General features: G+C 36.2%; 1 protein-coding gene across 2 annotated transcripts in view; it reads left to right on the top strand.

Moving 5' to 3' along the window:
• The window catches only part of LRRC49 (leucine rich repeat containing 49), a 40849-nt gene extending 19113 nt beyond the window's left edge, over positions 1-21736 (top strand). For both annotated transcript variants that reach the window (XM_068204093.1, XM_068204092.1), the window contains 8 exons: positions 388-535; positions 7209-7292; positions 9993-10144; positions 12126-12363; positions 13598-13783; positions 17573-17682; positions 18359-18512; positions 20501-21736. In XM_068204093.1, the coding sequence (XP_068060194.1) occupies positions 388-535; positions 7209-7292; positions 9993-10144; positions 12126-12363; positions 13598-13783; positions 17573-17682; positions 18359-18512; positions 20501-20707 (1279 nt within the window). In that variant the 3' untranslated portion in view covers positions 20708-21736. The remainder of the gene's footprint in view (positions 1-387; positions 536-7208; positions 7293-9992; positions 10145-12125; positions 12364-13597; positions 13784-17572; positions 17683-18358; positions 18513-20500) is intronic.
• Positions 21737-25218: the final 3482 nt, after the last annotated feature.

Below are 25218 nucleotides of genomic sequence, written 5' to 3'. Positions count from 1 at the left end.
ACACTTAGGATCATTCTGTGATATTTGTGGTTGGCTTTCTCTCCTTGTACTTTCCAGGTTTTTCATGCTGCCTTTGATGGCAAATACACCTATCATATTTCTGAATATGAATTTATATGTATCATATTTTAGCAGGGAGTTTGATTTAAATACTCCTATAGTTCTCTTTGTTCTGCATCTCTTTTTACCTGTATATGAAGGGAATAAAAGATTTTCCAGCAGCAGCTGCTGGTATTTCAGAATACTTGTATTTATCATATGCAGTATTGATAGGTGGAAATGTTTCAGTACAGTTAAATATTTGTTCTCTCCTTAAGAAATAAAGTCTTCCATCTCAAAATTATTCCTGCTTCATGACATTTAAACTTTAAACTCTTTTGGTTACAGTTTTGAGGATATTCTGTGCCTTGCTGATTCCTCATCCTTGTCAGATATCACCCTTGATGGCAATCCAATAGCTCAGGAGACATGGTACAAACACACTGTTCTCCATCATATGATGCAGCTCCGACAGCTAGATATGAAGAGAATCACAGTAAGAAATTTCTGTTTTCATCAAATTTAATAGATACTTCAAATCAGAAGTCAAATGCAGGGGTTTCTGTGTGTATGTGTATATTAAAAATACAAACTTTTTTTCTGAATGTAGTATGGAATTGAATGGTGAATAGACATGACAATATTTAAAACTTTAGCCCTTTTCTTTAGTTCATTATAAAGTAAGGGTTTGCATTTTTACTTCATTTAACATGTTTATTTTGAAGTGGTTAAACTCCAGCAGTAAATGCTGTGTGTTCAGCTGCCATATGACATGAGAGAGCCTGCAAAACTTTTGGTTAGAATTTTCCTAACAGTCTTTGCTGATTTGTTGTATAGCTGAGAAGGAACAGCACATATTTTCCAAAGGAGTGGTCTGTTTGCCCTAAAACTGCTGTAATTGGTATCTTTTATTTAAGAATTTAATTGGTTTCTTTAATCAGCCTCCCTAGGGAGATCTGGTGATCACACAGTTTGTGTGTCTGTCTGTATTTCTCTCTTCCTAACCTATTCTCCCTGATAATTTGTTTCTGCTGCTCAAGTTCAAGTAACCTTGATAAGGGAAGAGAGGACTCAGTCTCTACAGGCTTCTTGAAAATCCACTCTAGGGAATGAAGGACAATCACCAGGGTCTTACCATAATGTGACTTATTTTGCCTTTTAATATAGGAATAGTCCTGCTAATTCTTCTGTGCCTACTCGAAAGTGATGTGTAAGCATGATTTCTTACCAGAAAAGCTGATGCATTTTCATAGAGCCAGTTAGGCTGAAAAATAGAACATGTGTGTGGATTAATTTTAAAAAGAAACTGCTTTGGGACATGAAAGTTTTGCTTCCGTCATTGAAAATACCAAATACTTGTTTGTTCACAGATATTCTAAGCTTCAGGGGGTTTTATATTTTATACTGACCTAATAATGACTTAATAGTTACTTTTATTATGACTTGATACTGACTTAATAATTGCTAATTACTTTGCTTTTAAAAACTTGTTTTATCAGTATTATTTCAGAAACTTGAGTTGCATAAAGAAAATGTCTCTCCATCTCCCCACTTTAACCCTTGTCAAGAGGGAATGGATCCTGGTGGAAATATCAGTGATGGGGAAAACTGTAGAAAGAGCTCAAGCTCCTTTTTAGACTCTATGAGATCTGTATGGGGGGAAAGTTGTCAGAAATACACAGCCATGGAAAGAACTTAATCTGGGTTTGCACCTTGTTAAACATCAGAGAATCAACCACAAAGACAAAAAGCCATAGAAAACCAGGCTTCACCAGTTGTGCTGCTCATAAACCTACTTGTAAAAATAATGTGTTTTACCCTCTTTATTTGCTTTCTGCTTTTTGAGCCTTTTAACATTTTTCTCCACGTAGAGGGTGCTATATATTTTCTCCAATAAAAACTGTTACCCAGATAATCGTATGACTTAAGAAACTGAGATTTAAAGAAAAATAACAAGTATCCTGGGATCTGTGGTAAAATTAAAGAGCTGGCAATCCCAAATCCAGCTATTCTGCCTAGCACTGCAATATGCTGTTGCTGTCAGCTGTAAGGGTAGATCTAACTTGGTGGGGAATGGACTTGCAGTGTTGAGTATGTGACTTGCACTCTTGATTAGTGTAAAAAACTAAACTTTAATTACACTTATAGGATCTTCATCAACCTGAAGAACATTTAGGCCATTTTGAACTTTAGCATTGCTTTGTCTTGTAAAAACTGAGAGTTGGATGATTGTTGGGCTTTTTTCTGACTAGGAATTCTTTACAAACTTGTTCAGAAACTTTTCTGCTCAAGAACTGTGTTTTACACAGTTGTTAGTTCTGATTTTAACTTTTGCTGGAGGATATTGTCAAAAGTTTGTATGAGACTTACAAGCTTCATTCATGTTTGGTTTCAAGAAGATACACACTTTGGTGCCAGGCTTTTTCCACAGAATTCCCTGGAGAAAGGACCCCTGGTGCAACAATTTAATGACAGCTGTCCCTGCCTTAGGGCACTATTCAAGAACATAGAGGTGCCATGAAAACCAAAGACACTGTACTTGGAATAGAACATTTGTGCACTGTAATTATTTGAATACTGTTGAAGTTGGGGTAGATTTGCCTTTAGGCAAGGGATTGTACTGAATTATGACAACTCTTAAAACCTGACATTGTGTGAAAGCTGATGTTTTCTTAGGCCACCTCATTCCTAAGCCATTTTTGAATGTAAGATTCAAACTCTTGAACCCTGAAGCATAGACCCAGTTGTGATGAAATCAGTGGAGGTTAGTACCTGTAATGCTCTTCACTTGTTCATTGTCCACACAAGATAATTTTCAGCTGGAAACCCAACCATTTGGTGTTGTGTATCTAAAGCATCAGCTCAATGGGAATCTTTTGCTTTCTTGACCTTTGGGAGTTCAGTCTAAAGGCTTAAACACTGGGCAGGAGGCTGAATTATCGTGGCTGGATGGACTCCTGTGTTCACTTGTGTTCCTGTCAGTAACTCACTGTTCCACCTTTACCTCACCTTAGTGCAAGGTGATGGGACTGGATGATTGGATCCATGGAACAGGCTTTGCAGAGCCTTACAGTCAGAGCAGGCTCGGGTTGCATTTGAGATTATTTACCTTGGTTCACTTGGCATAATGGTTTTTTGTTTTTCTGGGCACTGAAGCTTTTTCACCCTGCTTTGTAGTTTGAACTTTTTCAAAAGTGGGCCTGCCCAGTGGTGTTTACAGTTTGATTGGGACCTATTTCTTTTCTTCCACTCTTTTGTAATAGTAAGCAGAGATTGTCTGCAGATATGTAATAAAGTATTTAAATATGATTGAAATGTGTACGTATTCCTTACTAAGGAGTTACATAACAAGGAACATTTGCTATCCATCACTTCCAACAGACTTCCTCAAGAGAATTTGCTATGTGTGTATGTATTCCTATGTGTGGGTGTAAACATGATATATATAATGCAAATTTTTTAAAATGTTGCCAGATTGAAACACAAGCTGTGTCTTTTTAGAAGTAAAGCTTTGGATTTTTCATTGAGGTTTTGTATGTTTTAGAAGCTTAAAGTAAGAGAGCTGTGTTTGGTTTTGATTATTTACTTAGACATTTCATTGCTGATCAGGGAGTAGCTTCTACTGCTTTATCCACAATAGAGTTCATTACTGTATTCCATCACTACCACAGAGTGTTCTGAGGGGTTTTTTTAGGGAGGGATCCCTGATGGGTTTTTTTTCTTTCCACGGGGAAATAAGATACTTCAGTGTGACTTGAATCGTGTCATCTGTTGAAAGAGCTTGTTTGCAGACTAGCCGGGCCGCAGAGAGGCGGAGCCCGTGCGTTTGTTTTGTCCGGACGCCCTCCGGCCCCGCGGCGTTGTCGGAAGGCCGGCAGGGCCGGCGCGGCTGCGGCAGCGCGCGGCTGGCGGCAGGGGGCGCCATGGGCGCGGGAAAGCCCTCACGGGCAAGCGCCCGCGCCTTGGCCGGGGCGACGGACAGAGGCACGGACAGAGGCACGGACAGAGGCACGGACAGAGGCACGGACAGGCCAGCCGGACAGCCAGCGGAAACAAGCGATGCAGGGCAGCGGCTCCAGCGCTTCCGAAATCCTCCCTTAAAGAGAAGGGATGGTCGTAAAAATGAGCTGTGGCAAGGTTATGTAGCGGTTTGTTTCATAACCTTTTCGGTACTCCGGGGGGTGTTTTGTGGCTTCCCGGGGAAAGTGTTTTTGAAGATTGCTTGCATGTGTTGTGTAAGATTAATCAAGAAGTGCATATGTAAATGTGAACCTTGATCTTTATTCAGAGATTTTCTCTATCACTCTGCCTTTATGAATACTGAGTAAAGCTAAGGATGTATTTTAAATTTTGGCTAAGCTAACTTCTTTTAGAAAAGGATAAGTGGTTTTTAAATGTCTGTAATTAGGATTAACTCTTGATCAAGGAAAAAAGTCTTGTTCAGTTAATACTCGTGTTAGAATGTAATTTGCATTCGTTGATTTTGATCTTTGTATGGAGACTGTTGGCAGGGAAGGTACAGCACTGACTCCAGTGGGGGCAGTAGACCCTCCTGCATGGAAGACAGCGTGGTCAGGTACACATCTGGTACATCCTGGATTAAGGGCAAGCTTTGAGAAGGAAGATCGAGTAACAAGAGATTTGTAGAAGCTGAGAGAAAACCGATTTAGGGAACTACAGCAAGTTGTTTTGAAATGAATAAATTTAATGAAGGCTAATTGTCTATTAATGCAGTTTTGTTATCTAGCTCTCACCTCCACCAGTGTGAAACACAACACCAGCTCAGTTAGTTTGAAACTGAGTTTCTGATGAATGGCCAGATGTTTTCTGCCAAATAGAATGGATAGTTTCTGCTTCCTCTTCCTTGGTGGTAAAGCTAGCTTACATTTCTCTTCTTTCTACATACCAATTTAATATAATCAAACTTCTAGGGAACAAGAAAAGTCCCTTAATTTAAGACTTCTAAATGTACTTTGTTATTTGATATGATCAATGTGTTGAAAAGTCATTAGAGAAATGAAGACAAAAAAAAAATTGTCAAAAGGTTCTTTAGGAAGCTTCCTTTTTGTTTCTTTAGGAAGCCTAGTTTAAAAGCATAGATACACAGTCAAATGAAGTGATTTAATTAAAAAATAAAAATTCCCTGAAACATCTAACCTGCTCTCTAAAGAAAGATATCACTAATGTAGTTTGCTAGTGTTTATCTTTTATTTTAAGACTTGTGTTTTTTGCACAAAACACTAACAGAATAATGTAATACCTAATTAGGATAAGGTTTGCAGTTCTGAAAATTCTGAATCATATCTTGAGGAACAGTACATTTTTATTTTGCATTATTAATGATGCATTCATATTTGTGACCTATGGCCTGCATGGGGTTTTAGTTCATGATTTCTGCAGCTTGCCCCTGAACCCTCCCATTCATGTGTTGGATTTCATTATGTGGTACTTTGTTGCAGAGGCATCTAGAAAGCCTTCTGTATCCATGTGTGCTTTTATATTGCTATTCAGTTACTGGTGATCTCTTTTAACATGCACTAGTGACCTAGGAAATCCTTCTAACCTGGATTATGCTGTAACTCCATTCCTCTAGCCCCTTGGAAATATCCTGTTTAGGAATAGCTTAAAAGCCCAGTAGCAGAGGAGGCTGCCAACAGTAAGAACTTCACCAGTAAAAGACAACTTGCTCTGCAAATAAATAAATAATAATAAAAAAGTTAGGGGCTTTCCAGTTGGTGTTCCAAGGAAATTCATGTATACAGTTGTGTTAGAGAAGCTTACTCTGCCCAAAGCCTCATGCCTTAGTGTGCATTGAGGTACTTCTCTTGTTTCATGTATGATATTAGGATAAAGTCATGGAGGAACAGTTTGAAAATCTGTTCTTTAACCCCTTTTCAGACTGATGCCAAAATCCACGGTGTGTCAGTGGGTTTCAGGGGGACTGTACACAGATCAGAGTAAGTCTGCTACATGCACTGAACTTCTTATGCTTTGGAAATTGTTTTCTTAAAAATGTAATGGCCATGCTAAGTGTGGAGTTCCTGTTTTATTTTATCTTCCAGTAAGCACTCACCCATGTGCTTAGGGGTTCTTACAATGCTCTAAACATAGTATGTTGTATTTATGTAGAAATTTTGACATGTCAATATATCTTACTGGTTGATGGTGCTTTCTGTTCATTTTTGTTTGTTAATTTTATTAACGTATAACTTCTCCAGAAAATGAAAAGATTTGGACAGGAGCTTTCTATTTTGAGGAAATGAAAACACTTTTCATATGTTCTGGGAAGAAGCTTCAATAGAAACACCCAAATGGCATGTGGAGTAAATCAAAATAAGTTAAAGTATGCTTCCCAAATATTTGTGTTGGAAGGACTCTGCACTTTTTACTTCATAGTGAACATTTCTTTTGTTACTTGGAAAATATATGTTCTAAAAATACTGTGCTGTGAGAACGTTTAAAATTCTGTAAACAAGGGGCATCCAACCTAATATGGGTGTATTGCAGTATCAAATTGCTGTACTAGGAAAATGAAGCAGCTTCACTTTCATTGTTTAGAAATCAATGGCTCTCTTCTTAGACTTCATGATTAGGCAATAATATTGATGGGACATAATGGTCATGGAATAGCTAACTTTGAAAATGTTCTGTTCTTCTCAAGTTCTGTTGTTGATTGAGAAAAGCCAGGCCCTGGAAACAGTTTATAATGATGAAAATTAATCCTGGATTATGATTCAAGCATAAATAGAACTCCGCTTTTTTACTCTCTATGTTTTTTTTACAAAAAAAAAAAAAATCCTGCTAATTGCAAAAACTACTACAAAGATATGAAGATATATTGCACTGTCATATCTAAAAATATTTTTCCTGGTCACCATATGCTTTATACTTTTTTAAAGACTCTCACATATATTACTTTTAACTTGCTTTATCTTCAGCGTTTTTATCTGTGTAGTTATTTATTCTGTTTTTCTTGACTTATTTATAATTAACAATTTGATTGGTTTTAATAGTATTTAGAAACATTAAGATGATAAAAATTCTAAAATTGTGTTACAATGAAAATTTCCTTTTCAAATACCAACCCAAGGATATAATTTATCAGTAATACTTGTCAGAACTGGCTTAGTTCCTCCCTTTAGGAATTTGTTTTTCATTTTTTCATCCAGGAAGAAGAAAGACGTATGGCATCTATTGCAGCAAGGAAAGAGGAAGAAAGGAAGCGTGAAAGCCATAGACAGACCTTGCTTAAGGTATTGTCTGTGGCTCTTCTAAGGTTACTGTAAACCAGTTTACAGCAATAATTTATATCCCAATTTTATTGCTGCAGATATTAGATTATATAGCCCAAAATGCCTCTATTTTCACAGCTTCAACAGTGCACTCCATGACTGAAACTCTGTTCAGTCAAATATGCAAGGTACACTTTAGCAGAAAGCCCACGTTGAACACGTGGTACACGTCAGTGGATGGCAAACTTCATTTTCATAAATCCAGGCTCAAGTAAAGGACTTCTCCAGTGATTTCACATTCCTTGGTCTCCCCTTTCCAGGTGAACACTCTGGCTGCAGCCATGCAGGGTGTTCTGAAGTAGTTTTTCCTTGTTTCCTGTTGAATTTGTTCCTTTCTGTGGATAGAGTGAGGGGGCCCTGAGGCCACAGGCAGACTCCAGCTGTTGTCTCTGTCAGCAGAACTCTGATCTATCTTATCTCCCAGCCCAGCTGGCCTGGTTGGTGCTGACACACATGAGATAGAAGTGCCCCAGCAGGGGAGACCCTGGTGCCCCCCAGAACGCTCTTCATGGGGCTGCTGACTACATGAGCTGTGCTCCTAATAGGAGACCAAAGATCAAGAATCTAAGAGTATCTATGTTCCATTTGCTGTGCAAATATCACCATTTGGCTCCAAATCCCATTTTTTGGAGAAAAAAAGTGCCTACATTTTTTGTCAGCCAGTAATGCCTATACAAACAATCTCTTTCAATTTGGAAGTCAAATAAACAAGAAATGTTCATGTCCATATTAAGTTTCCTAGGTAAAATCATATTTCATGAAGGGGATTAGACTAGATTAGTTGCAGGAGGCCATAAGAAGTGTAGCAAACATATATAACTGAAAAATAAAAAGACACAGAATGTTAACAGTATGTTAAAAGAGGTTTTAAGTATATCAAACCCCCCCAAGAACCTGAACATATGAATATGGGGGGAAAAATTTTGTCCAGTGAATGTGTTTTGATTTCCTGTATATTTGTATCCTTGTCTATTTCTATTTGATTAAAAATATTGATATAATAAAAAAAGACTTAGATACGGTTTGAGGAGTGGCTTTCATTTTTTAAGCAGTGTTGTTGTTTGGTTTTGCAAGATAATGATGTATTTAAAGTCTCTTCAGATTTAAAGTGTTGATGACAGATCTTAGTAGCATCAAGAAATGGAAAATTAGTAAAGAATTTTCACACAATGGCATTGTCTCATGCCATTGAAAATGTCTGACGAGGAAAAAAAAGTAGGTATTTGTAGTTCATGTTCTTAACCATTGATGTAATGTTTCCTTGTAGCAGAGAGATTGTTTGTCTTGGTGGCCAAGATTTTGAGGTGCTTTTTGCTAGTGGAAAATTTCCTTAGTAGAAAAAATATTTTTAATACCTAGTGCTAATCATTACTCAATTTCAATATTACATTTTAGACTGTGATTTTATCATAGAGTATTTCCTATCTTCAAATAGTTAAGTGGCATAACAGTCAAATACTAATATTTTTCATATGATTTAATGATTTTGTAGATCTTTCCTTTGTGAATGGGTTGTTATTATTCAGGCTTTTTTTCTGTTCCACACATTTGAATTGAAGGAACAAATATACTTATAGATACAACGTCCAGCAAAAAAAGTTGTCAATTATAGGTTTCTTCATAGTTAAATCTGAAAAAATATTTAGAGAACTATCTTCTGCAATTTTCTTTTACCATCACGTTTCTCCAATATTTCTTATGCTATATGAAGTGTAAATGAAATTACAGGCACTCGTTCAGTAGCAAACAATTGCTGTTTTCATGTATGCACTGCTTTGAAAATGTTTATTTCACCAATGTCATCTCTTCTTTTTCCCTTGCTGATACTTGTCTGCCCAAACAGCAGACTTTCTTCATCTCTTTTTCCAGATTTCTTTTTTATTGCTTCCAACCCACTCTTCTGGGAAAGCTTGAGCTGTACTTTGAAACGTATAGAGAATGTCATTCCTTTCCAACAGTGGTTGAACTTAATATTTACTGGATTACTGGAACAAGAGAAAGTTACTGCTAGCAGAATCTTCACACTTGTAAAATTTGCATTATGTAAAAGGAATTCATGGAAGTTTTTGAAGTCCTGTAGGAATCCAGCAGCCCACATCTGAGGGCTAACAAAGCAGTGGAGCTGTACAGTAATTGAGGTTGAGACCCTCAGCCCTGAGAACAAACAGAATTTTCTAAAGATTGCTGTGATAAAAATCCCTGATGATTCCAATTTCCCTCCCTTTCTGTGACATGGAGCTCAGTCATTGCGGAGGTCTGTAAGTGTTGAGCAACCAGTGCTCTCTAACCAGAGGGCATCAAAACTCCCTGGGCAAATGGAACGTGAACTAGGGTTTTGAGCTCTTTAAAATGGAAAAAACTTGCAGAAGTAACAATTTCTATGTCTGAAGTAGCTTAACTTCATGCTTTCATAAATTTTGGATTTATTATGTTACTTTTCTTGTTTCTTTATTGCAAATTTTGTGAAATTATTTGCTGGCACTTATGCAAAATAGCACTAGAACAATGCATTGATTTTAATGCGTAAACACCAACCACTAATACAGTTTCTTCAATTTGAAACAATTTAAAACATTTTGCTTAAGCAGCATATTTCAGAACAAACAGATGTGTTGATCCTGCCCTGTCATGCCTTATGGTGACCTGTGCATCTTGTTTCAGGAAAAGAAGCGGTTAACCATCGGTAACATTGCTCGACAGTGGGAGATCCAGCAGAACCAAATTGCTCTTGAGGCTTCTTTAAACAAAGATAAAGAAAATGAGCCCTGCCAGATCAATGGCAGTGCTGCATATGTATTTCCTGAAGAAAGCAGGTATTTTATTAGGTGATGCTTTTACCTGTTCATGTCTTTAGTTCCAGGTTACTGCTTCTCACCACTGAGATCTCGCTGTATTTCATTATCAAAAGCACTGTATATGCACGTCAACCCTGAAAAGATGGTTTACTTTGCTTTTGACCATTAGTAATGAGGAATATGTTTAAAAAGAAATAGAACAGTAACTCATTGCCTAAAGAAGTGCAAGCTAAATTATTATGTGATTTTGCTAAATAAAGGACAACTTCATCTTTACAAGAAATGTTAAATGTGAATTCCTGAGCCTTTTTGAGGTTGTTATTTCCTTAACAGCTTAGATTGTTGCCTTCAGTTTAAATGAACAAAATGAAGATCTATGAGCATTATGAAGATTTGTAATCTCTTTGTATATCAAGAAGTTTCATAGTTGTATTCAGGCCCTTAGTTTCAACTGCAGCATCTTTTATTGGACTGCTTTCACACCCATGCTATTTTAACAGTAGCAGTTACCAGACTTAGTTTTATTTTGAAGATAATTTTAGTATTCTTGGTGTAAAATATAATATTTTTGCTTATTTGCATCTAAAAAGGTGGCCATGTGGCCAGAACCCACTGCACAACTTAATGAGCTGTGTATGCCTTGGATTGGCTGAAACCAAAAGTAACACTTCAACCTTGGTTAGCTCAGGCAAATGCCTGAAAAAATAGTCTGCACAAATTCAATAGCAAGTACAGCTTCCTGCTGTCCCGGGTCAATGCTGCAAATGTCAGGGATGCTCAGGAAGTCTTTGTCTCTCACAAGTAGAACCCATCTGATTTACAGTCTTTTATGGCTAGAACTGGTTCTTATCTCCAGTCAAGTGCTGCATCTTTTGAAAATTTTTCATTAGCATTTTTAAACTGCCATCATCTTTTCTATTCTTGCACTTCCAAAGCTTTCCCCTAAATGCTTTTACCCACTGCTTTCTTGCCTGATTGGTTTCTTTGCTATTTAATTCAGTGTTGGTAATCCCTCCCCCATGACCAAGTCAGTGTAATTGTGGTAGTTTGACTGTTTCTCTGTTAATGAACAAATTCTTGAGAATTTGTCCATTGTTGAGAAATGATACTGTTTTGATGTATGTGTTTTATCATAGTGAAGAATTTCAAGATGAGTTATGAAGCAATAAAATTGCAGGTGACATTCAGAATAAATATGTAATTAGAGCTTCACATATGAAGTGCTGGGCTCTCAACATTTTCAGTTGAGTGAAATTTTAGAGTTCTGATTGTTATTGTTGAGAGAACATCAGTCAAATGATTGCTACTAGTCAAAATGCATTAAAAAGACTAAGAATATTGTAAAGCATAAAATAATAACAATCATTACATAACTTTCTAAACCTGTAATTTGTGCTTATCCTGAGGTCTTTGTACACTTTATGTCCAGCCACCTGGACTTTTGAAGTAGGACAAGAATGAGATAGGATTCAGGAATACCTGGGGTTATTGTTTAATTTTAAAATTGCTCTTGTGATTTGGAAAGGTCGCATTATTTGAAAGAAATGCTCGAGTTGTTGCTTATGTCCACTTTTACATGTCATATAGCAAACAGAATGTGAAGGGGACATTGCTTAAATAAATACATTGTTTGAAGTTTTGCTTAGATATCTAAAGCAACACGAAACATGCTAGATTAGCATTCTGAGCTAAAATTTTAAAGCCAATTATTAAATATGAATGGACTCTTTATTTAATTCGACCCCACCACCAACTCAAATACACCCAGACCCTTTCTGCTGAAGAAGTAGAATAAATACAGTGTTACTTGATGGAAGAAGGGTTTTCCAGCCTTTAGTGTATTTGAACCAGATGGGGTACTGACAATGAATGAATGCTGAGAAATGCCATTGCATTTGACAGTTGAGTTTCGGTAAAATAAGGACTGTTATTCCGTAGAGTGATGATATTATTTCAAAATCATCTCATTTATATCACTGTATTTTTATTTCCTCTACAGATCTCTTGATACAATCCTGAGCAGTGCAGTACAAGGCTTGTCTGTTCTGGAGTCTCATTTAGTGGAGGTGGAAGGAGACACTCTTGGCTTGTATGGTGCTGGGGCACTGGAGTGCCTGGATCGAAACTGGAGTGTTCAAACAGCTGGCATTATTGCCACAGTCTCCTTTATGTTCATAGAATTTGATGAAATTGTTCAAGTGTTAGCAAAACTGAAGACAAAATTTCCTAATTGTGTGGTGAGCATGCCTCATGTTTCAGCTCTGAACAGCTATGGAATATGGATTGTCCAATAGAACCTTACTTTGGCATAGCCCCCCACTAAGTGCTTTCATGTGAATAGATACAGCTAAGAATTGCATATTTCCTCCTGTTATAATGGTAACCTCAATACTTAAAAATGAATCATTTACATTTAGATTTATTTTCAGACTGATGTTTAGATCTTTTAATTCCTTTGACCTACCTAATTATTTTTAAGTTGCACAACTTGTGTGTAAATACAGTATTGTTGTTCTGTACTATTGTTATGGATCCATGGTATCAAGAAGACTTCATTTGTGTCATGAGTTCAAAGATGCTGCTAGGATGAAAAAATGAAGATTAGAAGGAATAGCTAACTAAATCAGCACAGTTCATGAAATTCCTCAGTTCTCGGTGAAGAAAAACGACATGAATGAGAATGACATGTCTTCAGTATGTCTCTCTTTTCTTCTTAGTCATCCAAATTAGTCATTTTGATGCAAATAGTAAAATAGAGATAACAAACATAAGCAACTTGTAGCTCAGATTGATTGGCTCTGGAGCTCCCTGATGCTTCTCAAGATTTTGAGTATAACAAAATTTAATGGTTTAATTGAGACTGATAGATTTGTGAGGAGCTTAAGACAAATTTATCTGTCTTAATGAAACAATTGTTTCACTGTGGGTGGGGGACAATTTGTGGACGACAGCAGAATCACAACTAAATTTTTATCTTCACCATCAATTTTTCCTCCTTGCTCTTCCCACAGTAAAGCTACTGGTTATCATACACCATGCTCATAGGAACATTAGTGTAAGGCAGGGTATGAATTAGGCCAGCACCCTGTGCCCAGAAAGGGCAGAATATTTTAAAAGCTTGTATTGCACTTACTTTTATGTGTAGATATTGCAGGTACTTTACTTGCAGAATTTAAGTAGACATTGTTTAAGTAGTATCATTGCTTTATGTAACATTGAAAATACTCCTGCTTTAAGTTAAGAATTTACAAATTGCTTGGGGCTTGTAATGTTGACGTCTCTTAGTATAAGCAATACAGCACTTAGCTGATACATTGATGTGTTTTGCTACAGAGACCTCAAATGAAATGAGCTCAGTCACTTCATCAGACACGAGTGTTACAGTTTGAAAATGGAGTGGCACAAAATAGAATCACTGAGTTCGCTCTTTATTGTTCCCTTATTTAATTTATTTGGGTTTGACTATTTTAGCACCTGAAGTTTAAGGAGACAAATCTTGTGGCGCTGCAGCAGTTCAATGCACTGGCTGAGATGCATCGCGTGGAACAGTTGACAGTTGATCCTCAGGGAAATCCAGTTGTCAACTTCACTTTGTGGAAATACTATGTTCTGTTCAGACTGAACCATTTTAATCTGCAGAAGATAAATGGAGTGAAGGTAGGATGGTGCTGCTTCTTATAATTGCTCATACAGGATAAATTAGTGTTGTTTTCAAAAGAGCAGATGAATTCCTAAAGAAATGAGCACAACCCTGTCAGTGTCTTCTCAGTATTAAGGGGTAAAAGAATTAAGTAAACTTCACCATATAATTTCTTGTGCAATTAATATTAAAATTATTATTATTTAATAAAATTTAGTGAAATTATTATTAAAGAACTGTGCAATTTCACTTGATTTTAAGAAGCACTTTTTTATTGTTTTTGAGAAAATCACAGCACTGACATTGAATCCTTAGGCAAAACTGTGTTTGACAGACTCCTTAGTAGTTTACTGTATATGATTATTTACAATTGCCAGTGTTACAAAATACCAGAGAATCATATTTTTTGCTTTAAGCCTGTTACAGAAAAGTCTGTCAAATAGATTTTTAAAAAATTTTTTCTGCTTCCTATGTAAAAGGTCTTTAGGTGTTTTTTTTGTTGTTGGGTGTGCATTTTATGTTTAAATAAATAGAAAATTAGGACACTAATATTGCTGTTAAAGTACTGTTCTTTGTACTTTGTATTGCCCTTTACATCAATTGAAATTAAATTTATTCAAGCATATAAAACAGCTATTTTATACATGGGCTTTGATCATAAAGGGGGTGAAAATAGTTACAATGCAACACAATGTTTGAATGCACATTCAATTTTAAATGCTAAGTAAGTTTAAGAGATGTTATGGAAGTTAATTAGAGCAAAAATAATACACAGCTTTAGCATTTAGATCTGGTATTTTAATTTGGTCATCTTCATATGTTTTGGATTAGATATACTTGTTATCTGATCCAGCCAAAGCTGGATGTTGTGGTTTACTTGGTTTTAGTTGTATAAAACATATATTAGTTGCTCAGAAGAGTAGGAGTGGCTAAAGAGCTTAAATGAATTAACTAGTAAGGAAAGGATGGAAATAGGACTCACTCCAACAGCACAGTGTCTTGAAAAGGAAGAAAATATAGCAATGGTAATCCCATGAAAAATATAGAATAACTTCAAATTTAGTACTTTGCTGAAAAAATGCTCTTCACATTTGATTTTAAAAATATAAAGTTTATTTTTTTTACTACATCATATTTTCAAAATCTGCTAGTGATTCAGATGAAAAGCAAATAGATAAATCTTGTGTTTGGTCTTCATGGAGAAACAGTAACACAACTATTTAAGTAGATTTTTTGTTACAATCTCAAGGTCAACAAATTCAGTCTCTGAGGGAAAACTTTGTATTTAATAGTTCTTGGGGATTAATTTAGAAAATGGAGCACATGTAGTCCAGCATGATTTTATGTAGGACATATATCAGATCTTAAATATGTATGACAAGAACATTGTTGTCCTCAACAAACTTTTTTAGCCAGACCACACTACATGAAGATGTGCATACAGAAGTTTTTTCTAGTGTCATTAATCATTTGAAAAGTGTCTTAGCTAAGCAGAAGAAAGAGATGAGCTCTGATTGCTGTTTTTCATTACCCTACAGCAGAAGTCATGATATCCAGCTTTGCAGATGTGCATTACCTATTGGATTAATATGAGTAATAGAAAATTCTATTTCAATGTAAAGAACACAACCCCTGAAGTGATTCTCAGACCTTAGATCAGCCCTAAATAACAGTTCCAGATGACAGAAAGGGAAATGTGCATATTCTGCTATTCTGATTACCATTTGTGTGCAATGTTTGTGGAGCCAATATTGTGTTGTCCACTCTGAGGTGTGCAGAGTTGCAAAGTAAAAGCAATATAAAACTGAATTAACTAAATAAATTGCATCACTCTAGCACTAGTAAACTGTAAAAAACTTATTCAAAAAACCTTTTATTTTCTCCCCAGCCTTCCCCCACCATTCCAGTTAATATTCCAGGCTAGAAGCTGAGTGTTGGTCTCCCCCTAACAATTGATTCTGTGCCATTGTCCAATTGTTACATTTACTAACTGTGAAGAAGCAAACTGACTTTGAGATACTCCTTGAAATTCTTCCAAGTGATAGTAATCTGAGATTAATTCTGAGTTGTCAAGGTTTGAAGTTGCCAAGCCCTCCAGACTGCTGTCCAGCCAGTGGTATGGAATAGAGTGTGACAGATGCATCCCTTTCCCTGAGCAGGGCCTGCTGGCACAGTCAGTGCCTGCTCTGTGCACTTGGCAAGGAGCAGGCATAAAGCCTTACATTTATGTGATACTACCGTTATAATCTTTTTGTGATTAATGGAGCAAACAATGCACTGCACTAAGACAGAGAACATGAGTTTCTGTGAGCTGGAGAGTGTATTCAGCATGGCTGTCTCTGTTGACCTGGTCCTTATGCTTCTCTTAACATAAATAAATACATTAAAATCACTTATTTCTCCAGCAGACATTTCTGCCTGTACTGGGCTTTGTTTCCCTAGCTGCCTTCTGTGCTCTTTGTTTTAGACCTTGCTTCTGTTACAGACTGTTCAGCAAGGTCATCTACTCCTAGGCTACTAAGTAAGACTTAATTTTTAAGTGAAAATTAACAACTCTGCTGTGAAAGTGGAATTGACTTTACATTTCTAATTTCCTGATCTGTTTTGACTAAATTTACCCCTGCATTATGCTATTGCAGTATACTTTAGGCAAGTATAGATTGTATAGTCTCTAAACATTACACAAGAATACAATAAAAATCTGTTAATGTGGATCAAAATTCCATCCTGTGCGCACATTTCAGTTACACAATACAAAGTTTGTCTGGAAGTGCTTAGTAAATATTGTGAGTATTGAAGTGTATTTAATAATGGGTTGCTTTCCCAAAGTGTGATATAGGATGAATGGGAGTGAAATTTTGTCCAGAAGTTAAGAAGTCAGTGAGTAAATTTCATTGTCCAGTGTTATCCAGGTCAGATTTCGTGATCATAAAGATTGCTTCTGCACTCAGTACAAAGCCAGGAGTCCAGAAACTCTGCCAGCAAACTTTTGGCAGTTGAAGTCAGTTCATAGTCTGGCCATCAGGGAGAAACACAGGCCGTGGTCTCCAGAGATTACAAGCCAAGACAAACAAAAAACAGTAACCACCACCACCAAAGAATGAATCTCTTTCACTTTCTTTACACTTTTCATTTTTGTATAAAATGAATCCTGAAAATTTTTCAACCATTGAATGTTAGTTTAAAGAGCAGCTGGAACTTAATATTGAAACAACAGTATGGTCGACATTTAGAGAAATATAATGAGTGAACACTTATTTTCAGGAGCTGAAAAATACAGAGAAAAAATTTTCCCTCTAAAGTCTCTCTTTTATAAAACCTTTTCCATGATGCTGCCAAAATAAGAGAGTCTGTAAGTTATCTTTTCACATGTGCATGCCCAGAATCTTTCTGTTTCTCCAGCATAACTTAATCAGAAATTTTCCAGTAGACCTTTTGTAAGTGCATGCAGTATGGAGCAGAATTAATATGTCTGGTCTTCAGAAAATGAATGTAAGAAACCTTTTTAAAATTCCTCACTTCACAGAGACTATCATAAAGCACAGGGCAGCAGGTATATACATTAAAATATCCAGAATGACAGGAAATAAAACAAGCACTAGTACCTCATTTGGTTTCTTCTAAAATACATGTAAAATGCCAGTAGAAGCTCTGTGTTTTGAAGATGTGCCTGCAACAGATCTGTGTGCAGTCTTCTATGTAAAAAATTTCAGTTAATTCTCAATGCACATATGTAATGAAATATGAATGTGCTAATTTTGAAATGTAATTTTTTTTTTTTTTCTTCCCTTCCCACTCTCTCACAGGTTACTGAAAATGACATTGTAAAGGCAGAAAGGCTTTTTGGCATTCTGGCATATGTGGCATCTTCGGAGCTGCCGCATTATCGCATGCTTTCATTATTTGGAGAATCCAGGTAAAATACAAGGAACAGCACTGGAGTTTGTCCAGTACATGTTGTTTAACACTTTTTCACACTGCTATAATAAATTCTTTTTAGATAAAAAGATGAAAATTTCACAAATACCATCTTCTAGAAGATAGGCCCTCTGCATAATGCACAGGTGTTACCATCTCCTGGTCTATGTAGCTAGAGGTTTTCCCAGAACTTGTATGAAGTCTGCTGAGGAAATGAAAAGGAATGTGCACACAAATGAACTACATGTTCAATTCTGCATTTGTACTGGGGTTGCTGAAGACTCGTGGACCTTCATGATAAGAATTGGTTAATTTTACTGGATATTTTACAGTGGGTAATTAATAGTTAACAGATTTAAGAGTTGTACTGTAAAAAAGGATGCCAAACCCCCCTATTTTTAGACTTCTGTAGACAAATACTTAGTAAAAGTTGAAGCTGAAAGACTTCCTATATAGGAGATGCTATGTGATAGATATCAAAGTCAATTGTTTAGAGACAAATTAATGAAGAGACATCTAGAGTCATACGTATTTTGAGTAACTTGAGGATGCAAAGTACTTCAAAGCTCAAAAATGTATATTCAAAAGGAGAACCCCCCCCTCCCCTCACAATAGCTAGAATCATCTGCACTTAGAAGTTTTCGATAATTAGGATTGTAAATCTTATTTCACAGGAGGAAGCAATTCCATTATCTGCTGGAGGGAAAGGGAAAGAAATCTGGTGTTGGGAGTGAGGAAAGTAATGATAACAGAAGAAGTGGAGGGGAAAGCACAGCTCGAGCAACATTGAATTACATGACAAAAGATTTTCATATGGAAAAGCTTGAGGTAAAATATATCATTACAAAAGATTTACATTTTCTGTTAGGTAACCTTAGGCTACTACTCTTTGGATTTATCTGTATGTCAAGTTTCAGTTGTCATTTTGAGAATGGTGGTTTAAAAGATCACTGCTTAATGTATTTACATATCTGATCAAACATTGTATCTAACTGATCTTTTTCTCGGAATACTGGAAAATGTTTAATTTCTGTCTTTGGTGAAGTGATTCCTGAACACTGCCACAGTCTCAGAAATACCTTCTTACCTACAAGCCATATGGAGTGACCACAATGTTTTTAGGAAGAAAAATGTATATTGCAATGTTAGATTTTCCCTGAATGAATTGGTGAAGAACACCTTCAGACAACATGTGAGATAGTGCAGGCTGTAGTAATAAAAAGCTGCTTCATAGCTTTTAAGTGAACTACAGGAAAAGAAACATATAGACAAAGTACTAGGTTTAATTATTAATAAAATTGCAAGCTGGCTTGCTTCAGACAAGGGCATCAGTCACGCTTGTTTTAGTTTGTGTTTTTGATCTGTTAACTCTTTTGCCTGGGCAGAGGGGAATTGTTCCCAGGGAGAGTATGATTTTTTTAGCCACAACCTCCCTTCTGAGCAATCATCTTGAGTTCTAACTGTAGGCACTCTGCTTCCCACATTTGTCCCATTGTTTGCTTTTTGATTTTGTGGAAATATGTAACTCCTGTAGTGCAAGAAATTAAATCAAATTCACTAACCACTGAATCTGTTATTCCACTGTGGTTTTATTATCTCGGATCCACAGCATAAAAAGGAGACGGTGACAGCATGTGTGGAGAGATTAAATTAAGAAAACATTTTAGTCTCAAAAACTGTGATAGCTCTTAAATCTTTGAATGGCATGGAGTAAGACAGTGAAGTATTCCTGTTGTCCTTTACCATGGAACCAGCCCTATAATAAAATAAAATAAGCTTAGTATTTGTACAGTTTAGTAAATAAATGTGCTGTTTCCTCTTCCCAGTGCAGCAATTCCCACCTTGTCCTTTGCTGTAGCATTGTGCATGTGGCAGCAGGTACTGCAGGGTGTCACAAGAGTACATCCTGGCAAAAAGGACTGCTTCCAGCACCAGCACCAGTCAACTAACATCACAAATGTGGCTGAAGAAGTGTATTGCTCAAGATGACAGTCTTGGTTCTTTGATTAATAATTTGGGGTCTTAGCTGAAACTGCTGGAAAGCATTTTCTCACCTCTATTAGTCATTAAAAAAACTTTTGTTTTGGTGGCCTGAAGCATGATCAAAAATTTTTAATAATGCTGCCATTCAAACCAGCTAGATATTTAGCTCAAATATAGCTTAGTGTTCACAGCTTAAGGTATTTTATAGAAACTTTGCAGAAGCAGGGATTAATACAGATTGATTTACTAAAATGCAGAGCTAGTGGTTGCACAAAGCATAGTATCTTTTTATTATTTTTAAAGGTTCAGCTTTTTTCAGTATCTAATGTAATACACATTAGGAACCAGCACTTGCCAGAGTGACTGTGGAAAAAGATGAGTACTGGCATGTTTTTATGTGACAATGTACTTGTTAGGGCAGGTAGAGAAATATCTACTTTTCAACTGTTGTACTATAAGGATGAAACTCTGGGAAGGGAGAGATGGAAAAGCAGTTTAGTGTTTAATAATTTCTGTAAATTTTCACTGCTATGCCAAAAAGCAACACAAATTGTAATGCTGTAAACAGATATTTATATAATTAATTTCAGATAAATTAATGACTTAATATTGTATGAATACATTAAGGCTCTGTGGCCACACTCATAAAAGCCTGGACATAGATCCTGGGCCTTGCAACATAAAACCAAGGGGAGAAAGTACACAATAGCATCTGCCAGCTAATTGCTATGTTCTTTAATTCATTCAATTTTTGAGAGGGTTTTTGTGGATTTGCTATTGTTTAACCTTTTTTTTCTTTTTCTTATACATTGTGTAATTTTTCTCTCATGCAGGAAATCAAAGAAAGAAAAACATTTTGCCAGACATACGTTGAGAACTTAGTGAAAGAAGCAGCTGACATCAATATGAAAAATGAATCGTTGCAGAAGCTCTGGCCTCAGATGTTCATTGAACTTGTCAGAGATGCAGTGATAGAAATACGCAATAAAAACTCCTACATGAAACTCTGCCTCCAGCGGATCACTGAGCAGAAGCAGTAGAGCTGAGGCGTGTTGTCTTGCAGGTTTTTGGTTCACTGTTCTCTCATGTTTTACAAACATAAACCAATAGAATATAAAATTATCATCACTAGGGCATAGTTCACTTCCTCCCCCAAAGGGATGCCTTTAAATCTTAATTAACTCTTAATAGTTTTGAAAGAAAAGTTTACTTTCATACTGCTTTACCAATGCTTCCTTGGCTAACTAAAGTGATATGACTTGGTGATTGTTTTACTAAGTTCTTGTTTATTTTTTTTGCTACCCTTGATTCTGTAGTGCTTACAGCATTGATTTTTAAAGAACAAATTTACAAAGCTTGCCTTATTTTTATTGAACACTTTTCAATTGTCATTTTTTTGACTGCTGTTTAAAAAACCCAAGAATAGTAGCTAAATTTTTTATGGCCAGAACCTAATAAATTATTTTACACCCTGAATTCGACGAAGACTTATTATTGTTGTTTAATTTGTCAGATTATAGAACACCTTTTCATGTGAGAGTGCTCAGAATATTGACATTTAATCAGCCTAATTCTCAACAGAACAAATTGCCCAAACCCAAACTTAATTTCAAATGTTTTTTGTTAATGTTACTAAGGTTGTGTGAATTGTTATAGGTAAAATATGATTCCAGGGTATACTCACTTGAGCTTTATTTTTATTTTGTTAAAATATTTTAATATAATTTATTTTGTTTCTCGATTACTAACTTATTAACTTCTGAGGTTTGCCAAGATCAAATGAGCTAAAATGCATGCATTACATTTGGTAGGGAGACTGATAACTACTATTCAGTTGTAATTAATTTCTGTGACTCTGTGAAAATTTCATATTATCAATAAAAATAAATTCTTCACTTTTACCTTTCACAGATACTATAAAGAAGTACTGTGTGCAAAGAAAAGACTTAATACTGCATGAAGAGATGAGACACAACTTGCCCCAAAATCAACTGCAGGGGTAGAAAAAACCCCCATTCCATAGCACAGTAACCAGCACAATAAACAGCTTGCCAGCTTCTGTCCAGAAATTGAATTTAGGAAGCAATAGCAAGTGCAGCTGATTGCCATGAATAGCATTCAGATGCAGGTAGAAAGTTGTCCCATTTAAATTTAATTTTTTAGTTCCATTGTATCTTAACTAAAACAATCCTAAACCTTTGTACATTTTTTACTTAATTAAAACTCTTTGTATTTTACTTGGGCTCATTTATAAAAAAGAAACTAAAGAAAACTTCCTGCAAAGATTTCTATGACTCAAAAGTAAATTGATTTTTAAACTGTGTCTAGAAGGTATTTTCTGTCAAAGCAGAGATGCAGATACAGTTTAATGAGTTTTTATGCCCAGAAAAATCATTGAATCATGGAAGGTTTGGATTGGAATGGACTTTAAAGGCCATCTAGTTCCAATGCTCTGCCAGAGGCAGGGACATTTTCCACTAGACCAGATTGCCCAAAGCCATGTCCAGCCTGGGCTTGAACACTTCCAGGGATGGGGCAGGCACAGCTTCTCAACACCCTCACTGGAAGAATTTCTTCCATATATCCAATCTAAATCTTCTTCTTTCATTTAAAGCCATTCCCCCTTGTCCTGTCACCACATGCCCTTGTTCAAACGCCCTCTCCAGCGCTCTTGGAGCCCTCCTGGGCACTGGAAGGTGCTTTAAGATCTCCTGTGACTCTTGTCCAGGCTGAACAGCCCAACTCTCTGAGCCTTGAATGAGTAGCAGGACGTGAGTGGTCACAGGTGTTTTGGAGAGTACAGTGTGCTTGCACTCAGGTCAAGCTGGTGCATCTGTGTTGTCTGAGAGAATCCTGTTTCAGAGCATGTGACAGGTTAACAGTGATGTGGGTACTGTTAAATGCAATTTTCCATTTGGTTCATGTTATATTTGCAGGTAGTTGCTTTTCAGCCTGCAGAATGTAGTGGAGGTTAAGTCACTTAAATTCTAAGGAAGTGTTAGAATTCCTGGAGAAACTGCTCCAGGAGTTGATAGAATTTAATAGAAACAATCACCTATCTGGGTTTTTTGAACTGCTTCATGGAATTTATAATAAGATTAGTTTATTTGGTGGGATTTTTGTTTCCTTTCCATTGGAAAATTGCACTCTCAAGTTTTATGGTGCATTTTATTAAAGGAATAAATTAGGGCCCTGCAAAATGTGAGAAAATGAGAGTTTACATTAGAGAAACAGCCAGTATAGAAATAATCATGCAATAGGTTTTTGGATCTATAATTTACTTTACATAATTTCTGTGCCAAGGGGGTACGTGAAGCAATTCCAGCTTCTGCATGGGGACAGAAAGCTCAGCAGCTGTGTGAAAGTGCAGAGCTCTCCTGATGATGTAGCTGGAACACATGGGCCCCTTTTGAATCAGATTCAGCAGCAGTAAAAGAGTGGAAAAAAATGCTTTAAGAAGGTTGTATTGGTCTAGAGGAACAGGAAGTCCTCCATGGGAAAATCAAGAGAAAAACCAGACTTTTTGATATTGAGTCTTTAGAAGCATAATCCTGGTTTGAGGCTTTAAGGTAGGGTCTTGAAAAAATGAATCAGAGGGTATTGATGGGGAGTTGTAGAAACATCTTAAAATGCTCTGTATTCCCAGTGGTCTGTGAATGCTGCCAGTTTGGACTTTTTTCACTAATAGCAGCTGTTTCATAACAGGATTGCTAAATGGCTGAAGTGAGCGTAGTTAGGCAGCCATTGTGAGTGAAGAAAAGATTAATGATGGGTTCATATGTTCTTTTCACATAAAACCAGTAGGAAAAAAAGGAACTTACATTTTCACTAATTCTTTTTAGGAAACAAGTGATAGATTCAAGTGATGTTAGACCTAAGAATACATAGATGAAGGATCTTAAAATGGTTAGCGTGCTATATGTTGTTTTTGTGGTTACCCAAATAATTTCTTAATTCATACAGACTCATGAGATACATTCATATAGTTGCTTATTAGGGAGTTTCCAAGTACCTAAAAATTTGAAGGTCATATAAACCTGAAAATTAATGTTCTGAAAATTAAGTGCCACATATAGGAACTTTCTGTGGCTACAGATGTAAATTGATGAATTAAATTAGCAATTGATATTGAAGCTAGGAAACCTTTTAATAAAACCTCCCAGTCTGAAAGCAGTTATTTCTTTCTTCTTCAAAAGCCTTTAAATGCTGCATAAAACCAAGTTTTGATGTTGTTAATATTTCACTGATATCCCATCCAAAGTAGACTATGATCCTCTCCTGTAGCCTGACTTCTGCACAAGATAGGAACTATTACTGTAAAATATTTGTATGTTAACTAGAAATCGCCTTTAGGGTTAAAAAGATATTGTTTGAAGTCTTTTGAAAACTTTATGGATTGATTTTTGGATTATTTATGCAATTTACTTCTTTCCTGACACAAATTTCTTCTATGTCCAGACAAAAGCAGATAATTATGTAGGATATTTTTTCAGTTTCAGTTTAGCTGTTTCTCACACGAAGGCCCCATTATGTCATGCAGAGTCACTGTTTGTTACACAACTGAAATTTGATCTTCAGTAAGGAGACTGATGTGGAGCTGTATTTCATACATTCCTTTTAATACAGAATCTGAAAAAGTAATAGAGCTGCATATTTGTTGCCACGGTGGAGAGGGGAGAACAAATTCACTTGGTGCAAACTAAAAGCTGATGCTGTCGGTTATGAGGAAGAAAAAGGTACTGGGAAAAGGTTTTAACTGAGCATAGAAGTAACACTGCCACACTGCCTGGGACCAAGGGATACATCTGAATCCAGAAACAGCTGGAAACTGTTTTCCATTATAGAAAAGTGAATTATCTTCTTCCACTGCTACAAATGTATTTTTACCAAGTAAACTACGTAAAATAATTATAATAATAAAAAGGTTAGCCTATTAAAACAGATCTGCACATGAAGTTAGGCTATTGCGGAAACAGTAGTTACTCCACAATCTATGTATACATTCCATAATTTCAGGACAAGTGGATGCTTTTTTGACCAGAACTATGGGCTGTAAAAGAGAAAATGATGCTTCCAGTTTCTACTTTTTATCACAGCAACACATCAGGATGATTTGGGTTTTGTTAGCTGCTTTATTTAAAGAAACTAAGGCAAATATTTGCTATTTCTTCTTATTAAGTGATAGTGATAAATATGTGATTTAGATTGGGAGGTCAAAATCACAATAGCAGCTATTTGGTTTGATTGAGAAAACAGACTGCTTGGATGTTTTTCTGTTTCCATATCACACAAACTCTGCTACATCTTGAAGCCCAGTTCCAGTGAAATTATTTTTCTTTTTAAGTTGGTGGTATCCGATTTTCAGAGATTTGTTAAGTCTTAGTGTTTTGCTACATATGCATAGAACAAGGAGTGGGAAGGAGGAGAGTGGCTATTACTTCGTTCTACCGTCTGATAAGGTGGCTTTTACTCCAAAGTGAATATAAATTGATTCATTTTTTGCACACAAAAAAGGAGTTAGCAAGAAAGGGCTACGCCAACTTGAGACAAT

The sequence above is a fragment of the Anomalospiza imberbis genome, chromosome 13 (assembly GCF_031753505.1).
Source record: "Anomalospiza imberbis isolate Cuckoo-Finch-1a 21T00152 chromosome 13, ASM3175350v1, whole genome shotgun sequence".
Lineage (NCBI taxonomy): Eukaryota > Metazoa > Chordata > Aves > Passeriformes > Viduidae > Anomalospiza > Anomalospiza imberbis.
This window is presented reverse-complemented; position numbering and strand designations above follow the sequence as displayed.